This window comes from Lipotes vexillifer, unplaced genomic scaffold (genome assembly GCF_000442215.2).
Source record: "Lipotes vexillifer unplaced genomic scaffold, Lipotes_vexillifer_v1.1 scaffold393, whole genome shotgun sequence".
NCBI classification, from domain to species: Eukaryota; Metazoa; Chordata; class Mammalia; order Artiodactyla; family Lipotidae; genus Lipotes; species Lipotes vexillifer.
This window is the reverse complement of record NW_006774564.1, coordinates 604,973-614,403: the sequence shown is the minus strand read 5'-3', so window position 1 is coordinate 614,403 and position 9,431 is coordinate 604,973. Positions and strand designations below refer to the sequence as shown.

General features: G+C 46.3%; 1 protein-coding gene across 1 annotated transcript in view; it reads left to right on the top strand.

Annotated features, from left to right (window-relative positions):
* LOC103068855 (acidic mammalian chitinase-like) overlaps window positions 1–8,151 on the top strand; it is a 9,143-nt gene extending 992 nt beyond the window's left edge. Inside the window, 10 exon segments of the mRNA XM_082930848.1 lie at window positions 756–784; window positions 787–811; window positions 1,303–1,468; window positions 2,635–2,759; window positions 3,218–3,341; window positions 4,212–4,397; window positions 5,243–5,359; window positions 6,247–6,272; window positions 6,274–6,386; window positions 7,925–8,151. Coding sequence (XP_082786974.1) covers window positions 756–784; window positions 787–811; window positions 1,303–1,468; window positions 2,635–2,759; window positions 3,218–3,341; window positions 4,212–4,397; window positions 5,243–5,359; window positions 6,247–6,272; window positions 6,274–6,386; window positions 7,925–8,151 — 1,138 coding nt within the window.
* Window positions 8,152–9,431: the final 1,280 nt, after the last annotated feature.

Genomic DNA, 9,431 nt, shown 5'->3' with positions numbered 1-9,431 from the left:
AGGAATGCCTGATCAGTTTATCATATAGGTTAATTGACACTTTGGTCCAGTTGGGAATCCAGTGGGTAGTTTTTAAGATCAAGCTCACAGGACCTGGGTGCCTGGTGGGAGACACCATGGAATAGAGGAGTTAGGTTTAAATCCTGGCTCTGCCAACCTTAGTAGCTGGGTGATCTGGAACAGATTGCTTAAGCTCTCTAAATATCACTTAAAGGGCAAAGTGAGATTAATAGTTCCTGCCTATTGGGATTGTAAGGGTGACAGAAGCAATGCATGTAAAGTACCTGGCATTTGGTAGGCACTCAGTAAATGGTAGACACTTCTACTGCCTCTATTCCTTGTTCTTTCCTTTAAGAGTCTCAGACTTTCAGCTTTCTGGCCTAGTGTATCCTGGCAGCTCCAGTCCCTCTACCATCTGTGCTAAGGGACTACTTTTAGGTTCTTCCATCCTCCCTAGGATGCCCTGCCTTGTCTTACCCTGAAGCTTCCTGTTGAATCAGGATCAACCAGCCCACCGGCAAGGCCAGGAATAGGAACCTGTTCAATGAGCATTTATACTGTGTCCTGGAGGTACCCAGAGTAAGACAGTACTTTGCTCCTACAGAGAGCTCTGCTCCCAGTGCAAGATCAGAGACTGGTAATGGGGTAGGCCTGGCACTGCTCAGGTGTGGGATACGAGGGTGGAGAGACTGACCAGCAGATGACATCTCCTTGCCTGTGGAATTTTATTTACATTGGGATCTTTCTATCTCCAGCAACAGGGGACTGAAAACCCTGCTATCTGTTTGGGCTGGAACTTTGGAACCCAGGGGTAAGACTGCATTCACAGAGGAATCACTCCCAGACTCAGTCTCTTCCAAACTCCAAGGGCTCTGAATTCTCTGAAGTGGGTGGCCTCTGGCTTCAGGTATCAATTTAGATATCCTATAACCTTCTGGTCAGAGCTCTCTTTGAAGTCTGTCCTTTCTTTATCACAGCTCTTACCACCTGCCTATCTACTTATCTATACCTTCCTTTATAGGAGCTCCTCCAGGGCAGAAACTCTATTGTATTCACCACTATATCCCAGCACTACCAAATGTCAAATGAATGTCTGAATAACTGAATATGCATCTGGACAAATAGGAGGCTAAGTGACAAGACAGAGGACCCAGGAGCTTAGGCCACTTTTGTTTCCACCTGTGTCCCCCCACCCCACCCCTACCCCGGCCCCAAGTGCCACATAATAGAATCCTGCCCTTGAGAGAGTCCACGTTGAAGCCCATCACTGCCACTAAGATCATAATGACTTGCTGTCTCCAGATTCTCCAACATGGTGGCCACTGCTGAGAACCACCAGACTTTCATCCAGTCAGCCATATGGTTTCTGAGGAAGTACAACTTCCATGGGCTGGACATTGATTGGGAGTATCCTGGTAACTGTGGCAGCCCAGCTGACACAAAGCAGCTCTTCACTGTCCTGTTGAAGGTGACTTACCTTACCTGTGTCCAAAGAACATAGGATCTGGTCCACAGTGGACTAGGGAGAAGACCTCTATATGATGAGGGGTTCTGAGAGAGGTTAAATACACCTGAGGGTGTGAATCTCAGCTCTTCTGGCTCAAAGCCTGATTTCTTTAGTGTAAGATCAGATTTTTCTTTCAGGGAAAACTTGTAGGGCCAAGTTATAGAGACTAGTATAGGGGAGCATGAAAGTTAATTTATTTACAGTAAGAAATCTGCCAAGGAGTCTGAAACATTCATGTTCTAAGCACAGCTACGGGAAGTCAAATAGTCCTCAAACAGGTCCTTCCTTGGCGGCAGCATGTAGGACAAGGTGAGCTAGTTATAGACTGAGATGTTCAATGGCCCCTCACTCTGGTAAGTAGAAGCAGATGCTTCCAGTGAGGAGGTACTCCTGCCACCAGGGCCAGACATAAAGTTGTTGGGCTAGAGTATCCTCTCCCCTGGGCAGCTTGATTGAGCACCAATGATTGTGTCGTTACTCTTATTTCCTCTTCTTGCATGATTTATTTTTCCAATTGTTAGATTTAATCATATATAGTCTGCAGAGCTAAGAGCCATTTTTATTTTTTGTCCATATGTAAGCTTTTTTAAAAAAATTTTTCTGCTCTGGACATTATTTGTGACTCTTAGAGGGTCACCAAATTTCCCTCAGTACAAGTTTTGGGGAGACAACTCATTGTTGTTCCCAGAGACTAACAACAGTTTTTTTGTTTTGTTTTTTTAATTTATTTTTATTTTTGGCCATGTTGGGTCTTCGTTTCTGTGCGAGGGCTTTATCTAGTTGTGGCAAGCCGGGGCCACTCTTCATCACAGTGCGCGGGCCTCTCACTGTTGCGGCCTCTCTTGTTGCAGAGCACAGGCTCCAGACACGCAGGCTCAGTAGTTGTGGCTCATGGGCCCAGTTGCTCCACAGCATGTGTTATCCTCCCAGACCAGGGCTTGAACTCGTGTCCCCTGCATTGGCAGGCAGATTCTCAACCACTGCACCAGCAGGGAAGCCCCCCAACAACAGTTTTTGAAGCAAAGAACTCTAAGCTGAACACTTTTCAGCTTTCTTTGTAAGAATCATGACCTCATCAAATGTTCATTGGTCCTTGCAGCCTGAGTCCAGTGTCCTCTGTTTCACAGGAAATGTATGAGGTTTTTGATCACGAAGCCACCCAGAGCAACAAGCTTAGGTTGTTGATTTCTGCTGCTGTGTCAGCTGGAAAAGGTACCATTGAAACTGCCTACCAGATCCCCGAGATGTCAAAGTAAGTAAACCCCAAGCCCAGGAACCCAAGTTCAGAGCTAAGTAACTCTGAGACCTGCCCCATAGATTAGCCAATGCTCAGGTACCTTGGAGAGAGAGGGCTCTGTCCCAAAAGAATAAGATGACCCCAAAGCCTGAGAGAGAGACATGGGAAACCAGCCAAAATTCTCAATGATAAAAGGCTATTTGGAAAAGGTTAGTTGAGTTTCAAACTTCTACAAGACCTGAAGGTCTGAGTGCAGCCAGATATTGATTATGGATTGTATGCCTTCTATATATCAATTTTTCAAATAAAGGTGAGAGAGAATGAAATAAAGAACAATAAAACATATTCCCTCATCATGTAATTACAAACAACACATTCAGTAGGGACTAGGAGCTTTAGGGGGAGTGGGATGGAGACTATGATTTCCTCTGGATCATTTTTCTTCTCTTGTATCCTACCCCCAACAACCCAAGGTATATGGACCTCATCAACGTGATGACCTATGACCTCAGGGGCTCCTGGGATGGCTTCACAGGAGAGGACAGCCCCCTGTTTGCAGGGCCCAATAACAAGGGAGACTACAAATACTTCAGTGTGGTGAGTAAGGATTTGGGACAGCTAATTCTGATGGATATTTTCAAAGCTTGTCATGGGATCCCTGGCCAAGGACCAAAAGGGAGGCTGAGGAAGCTTGATGGACAAGATAAAGATGGTGATCTTTTTTAACCCAGTTCATGTTGCCTGCTTCCTTTTTCCTGTGATTAATTGTACCCATTCATCTTTCACACCAAAGGAAGCAGAATAGTGGCTTGCAATAATCCCAAACATTGAAAAAATAATTTAACTATCATTGTCATTGATGCTAGGAGCACATTTCATGATCTATCTTGCCCCTAATCTTTCTCACCTCCCTTCCACTTTCTCCCCATCCCATAAGATTTATCTTCTTAACTTGTATGGCATAGGCAGCTGTAATAAAAAATCTTCTTAATGATTAGTAGGTGTGTAAGTTGGCTAGATGTGACTTCAGTGTAGAATGCAACCAGAGATATAAAAATTGGCATGGGAAATTCTCCCAGGAGCATACCCCATGCTCAAACAATTCTGAGCTGCTATATTTCACAAGTTGGGAAAACAAGAGGATGCATAGCTGAACTCCAGTCCCATCCCAAATGCCAAGTCCAGTATGAGGGGAAGGAGGATAGTGGAACATTTCGTTCCCAGTTGACACTGGGCCCTGCTACCTAAGTACTATACCTCTTGACTGATGTTGCCTCTAACACCCAGTTCCAGAAGGAAGGGTACCACTTTCCTTTCTGTGAGGTTGGGCTGTGGAAGGGTCTGGACTGCAGGCTATGTCTGAAGTGGCCAGGAAGTTGGGTAGAAAATGTTGACTATTCCACAGGCCTCTGGGCACATCCTCAGCTGCTTTTTAGTACAGTAATATGTTCCTTACCTTGCCTCTAGGATTATGCAATGAACTACTGGAAGAATCAAGGTGCCCCTGCTGAGGAGCTGATGGTGGGCTTTGGGGCTTATGCCAGTACCTTCACTCTCACTAACCCTGCCAGCCATGGCCTGGATGCTCCCACCTCTGGCCCTGGGACTGCCAGGTCCTACACTCAGGAGGCTGGGAGTCTTGCCTACTTTGAGGTAATGTCCCAGAGGGCTGGAGGAGCAGAGAGATTCACTTTCTGTTCTAAAGGATCATAGATACTTCCAAAGAGAAAGAATTTATACTCTAATTTCTAATACAGGGTACCCCATTGTTGCCAGCTGAGTGTATGTGGTAGGGAGGGAAGGGTAGAATGAACTATTGATAAAACATCTTAAATTTTAACCTTTTAGAGTAAATGTACATCTTTCATGCTAGTAGTGGTTAACATTTACCGAGTCCAAATGTATCGCCAGGCTCCGTTCTCAGTGATTTTTATATATCATCCTATTTAACCCTCACAACAGTGAGGTGCTGATTTTATCCTCTTACACAAGAAGACACAGAGACACAGAGGCACAGAGGGATTAAGAAACTTGCCCAAGATCACAGAACTTGTAAGTGGCAGAGCTAAGATTCAAACTAAAGTTGTCCAGCACCAGAATCTCAGACCCTAAACATTATGTGTTCTCACCCCCTTGTTGGCTCTTGGCTCTTTTGTGGCAAAAATTCTTTCAAACAAGAGAAACAGGAAAACTCGTTTCAAAGGGAAACTGGGCCACAAGGCACAAAGAAGCTGCCCTGTCCCTTGTCTCACAGATGGGTATTGGCAGACCCAGGACTGGAATTTAGGTCTTGTCTTTCCAGCCAGTGCCCTTTCCACTGTGCCACCCACAAGAGGGAAAGCAGGGGAGCTGGGGTGAAACTGGAACCATGAGCTCTTATTTCCAGCAAAGAGAGGTGGGGAGAGGAGTGTATTCCAGAAAATAAAGGGAGGGAGGAGGGAGATGTGAGCCAAACACAGGCAGGTGCATCTGAGCCATGATTTGTCCTCCTGCCCCAGGTCTGCTCCTTCTTGAAAGGAGCCACCGAGGTGTGGAACGCTCCCCAGGAGGTGCCCTATGCCTACAAGGGGAATCAGTGGATTGGATATGCCAATCCCAAGAGCTTCACCTTCAGGGTAAGGCCCTCCACACCCTTCCTTCTGCACAGTTGGGAGAGGTAGGGAACCTACCCTCCAAGTGCATTTGAATTATAAGAAAACACCTAAGAGAGGTAAGGCAAGACCCAAGGTGGCCCTGAGGTCTCAAGGGAGCTGGTGGCCCAGCTGCAGAGCTCGGCCATTGGAACAGCCCCTCTGCTACTGGGCAGTTGCAGCTGGTTCCTCCCTTCCTTCAGCTCCTGTGTCTTCCCATCCCCGGACCCCACGCCCACTCCTGGAGACTCTCTTTTGGCCCCCTTCCCTGCTCTGCTCTGCTCCTGATCCAGCGCTCTGATTCGTGCTTCCTGAATTAGGCACTCTTCCACCACGAGGGCCATGGTGTAGATCAGTTTCTTCCTCTCCTTTGCTCCTCTCCTGCATACAGTAACTTCATACAGGAGGAACCCACATCGGGAGGCAAGAGATCCTTGGAGCCATTAGGCTTCTGCCCACTGGCCTTTACATGCTCATATCTGGGTGGTTACTATTTACCAGCCCCAAAGCCCTTCACCCTATACCTCCCCATCAGGAGCCCTGCCTCTCTGCCCAGACACTTGCCAGGTGAAGGGCCCTGTATCTCTTTTGACATCACAATCCACCCAAGCTCCAACTCAGACAAGCCTTCTCAGAAGGTGGTTGGTGATAACAGAGAGCAAGGGAGAGACTCATTCTCCCTGACTTGGTAGTCCTAAGATCTCTCCTTGTCTACAGATATGTCCATGAGTCCCTCAAAGTCTCTGTGGGAAAGCCACTCTCCCATTCCCTCCTCTCCATGACTGGATCATGGCCTTCCCCGTCATCCTGCTGGAGGCACTCCCTGCGCTTGTGCAAGGACATCCCACAGTGCCCCCGATTCTCTCCCACAGGGTGAGTGGCTGCTGAAGAACAAGTTGGGGGTCCATGGTCTGGAACATTGGCTTGGATGACTTCACGGGCACTTTCTGTGGACAAGGCAAATACCCTTTCATGCATGCCCTCAAGTCTGCACTCAGCGTCTCCACTCCCAGTAAGTAGTGAAGCACCACCTACCAGCCACGAGGTAACAAACTAGACATTAAGGAGGAAGAAAAGACTATCCAGAGCTCCTCCCAGTCTGGCCTCAAAGAAAGCCTCCTTCAGATCTTCCACCTGTCCTAGCATGTCCACAGGGAACTGGCATTTGGGACCCAGAAAGAGAGACTCAGGTGGCTGCTAGGGGCCAGCCCCTGAGTGGGAGAGAAAGGGCCATCCCTGTTCCCAAGGGCTTTCCTTGTAGAGCTGTTCAAGGAGCTCCTGGAGAACATTCCGGAGCCGGGGTAGAGAGAGGACCACAAATGCCTTGTTCCTGTTCCTGTCTGCCCAGCTCCAGCCTTTAGGAACTTTGTGGAGCAGAGAAGACAAGGCAAGGGAGGGATGGCAAAGTTAGGTGGTGAGGAGAGGGAAGAGAGAAGGAGAACCCTGAAGGGGTTCAGCTGGCCGATTCCTTGAAGTGAGGAGCAGAATTACGATTGGTTTCAGCACACAGCTTTGCCCCAGACCCAAAGGTCTGGGCAAGTGCAGAAAGCAGAAGGGACCAGGAAAACATGTGGACAGCCAGTGCTGACTGCTGGACCATGTCAAATCTGCTGGTTCTTTCAGATTTCAAGTTATCCTCACAGGTGCTCTTGGAGACAGGTGTAATTAGTCCACTTAAACATAAAAACTAGGGAGGGAGAAACAGGGAGGTATTAGTCAAAGGGTGCAAGTCTCAGTTTTACAATATGGATAAATCCTAGAGATCTACTGTACAACATAGTGCCTATAGTTAACAATACTATATTGTATATTTTAAAATTTGCTAGAACAGTAGATCTTGTGTTCTTACCACAAAAAATAATAATAAATAAAGAGGACAGGAGGAGACTTCTGGAGGTGATGGGTATGTTTATGGCATTGATTGTGATAATCACAATGTGTACTTATCTCCAAACCCATCAAGTTATATGTAAACACTTTGTAGGTCAATCATACCTAATAAAGTGGTTTAAAAAAGAAAGACAACAGTGTAGTAGGCATAGCACAGGCTCTGAACTCAAGGTAGAACTGGTTTTGAATCTCAGTTCTCACCTTAGCTGATATGAATAAAATAATCTTTAAAATTCTTCCACTTTGTAGGATTTTGGGGGGTTATGGAACATAGTATTTGGGCAAGCATTTAGGTGATAAATAAACATTATTTTCCTCTTAAAAATAAAATAAAAACAAAGCTAATTATTCTGTAGCACTTACTATTTTATACAGCATACACATGGGAAAATGCTTTACGTAATAATTCTAAGAGATAGTACTAGTATTCCATCATTTAAGGGAGGAAATTGAGGCTCAGAGAAGTTAGTGACTTGTCTGTGGTCACACAGCTCATGGCAGAGCTGGGCTATGAACTTGGGTATCACTGATTCAGGCCCAGAGCATTTAACCACTGGTTCAGATAAGGTGAGGAACCCCCAGTGACACTACAGACACAACACTCATGCTGGGAAAGTAGTCCACCCCAGAACCTATGGGGCCCTTTTCTTACTTTCTCAGGTTGCAGAGTGCCCACCTCTACCGTGGTCTCCCCCACCAACACTGTGGCTCCTGGGAGTGGCAGCGCTGGCGAGAGTGGATTCTGTGTCGGAAAGTCCAACGGTCTCTATCCCAGCCCCACCAGCAAGTGCGCCTTCTACAACTGTGTGGGTGGACGTACCTACGAGGAGGCTTGTCAGACAGGCCTGGTCTTTTACACCAGCTGCTCTTGCTGTAACTGGACTTAAGCCATCTGCTTGTGGGGTCCATTGGGGACTGTAGGACAGAAGGATGATTAAATGGAAGTTTTGCCTCAGACTACCAAGTTGTCTACTTTGATTTGTAAATCTACGTGATACTCCCCTGTGTGTAAAACAGAAGACTTACCTTCTTGCTTCCCAGAGGTCTCCAGAGGTTGGGGCTAGGAGACAAGGATGGGTAGTGTCTGGGACCTCTCTGAGCATTTCCGTGAGAAGTTCTGGTGTTCTGGGCTCCTTTTGAGGCAGAAGGGGAGAAGAAATGGGAGGCTCTAGGGTCAAGAGAGATCAAGGGAGATTTGATCTCTCATTTTGTTCTTTCCCACAAATATCCCTCCAAAGTGTCTTGCAGAAGGACCTAGAAAAGTGGTTGGACTCAGAACACAATTTAGTGCATCACCTCCTTCAGGAACTCTTCCTTTACCAGGTTAACTCATCTCTCAACTCCAGAGCTAAACAACCCAAGCAAACCATACTTGTTTGAAGACAGAGCATGAGGGCCACCTGTAGGATGGGCCACACACTCCACTTCCACACCTGTGAGGCTAGAAACAAAGGCCATGGGCACAATTGCAAAATTAGCTGACTTAAAACAATATTAGTTCATTTTCATCTTTATTGCCACACTACACCTGAATGTACCCTCAGAAAAGGTACCAAGAAAATGGAAAGAAAAGGCACCTTACAGCAGAGTGGGAGGTTTCGCTCCTACCATCTCCAGGACAGCATGGCCCCTGCTCTGAAGAAGCTGAGGAAGCATGCAGCTCACCAAGCAAGGAAGCTTCCACACTAATCAGCTCGTTTAGGAGCTCAGGGAGGACTGGTTCTGGAGATTATGCTATTTTGACAAAACCAATACAAACAACAAGCAGAAGTTAATTTCTTTCCCTCCCATTTCATCAGCTGGAATGTGAACAGGGTTTCCACCCATCTCAGTTTGCCTGAGATAGTCCTGGTTGTTAACTATTTTCCCAGCTTCCCATTCATTTAGCAATTTTACTGGTTTAAGAATTTTATTAAAAGTTTTGTTTTGTTTGTTTTTTGCTAGTTGTATCAAAGTTATCTGGAGTAGATTTGACACACCTCTACTTTATACTACTTCCAATTTCTGCCATGGTCTGTACACAGCATTCTTAGTTTAACACATGGTTAAATGTAAACCTTCACTGGTAATAACCCGTCTCTCTTTTCCTGATTCTTTTCTGACAAATCTTAAATTATAGCCTCTTGCGACTGCCTGCAGATGCTCACTGAGAAATGGACGTGTGCTT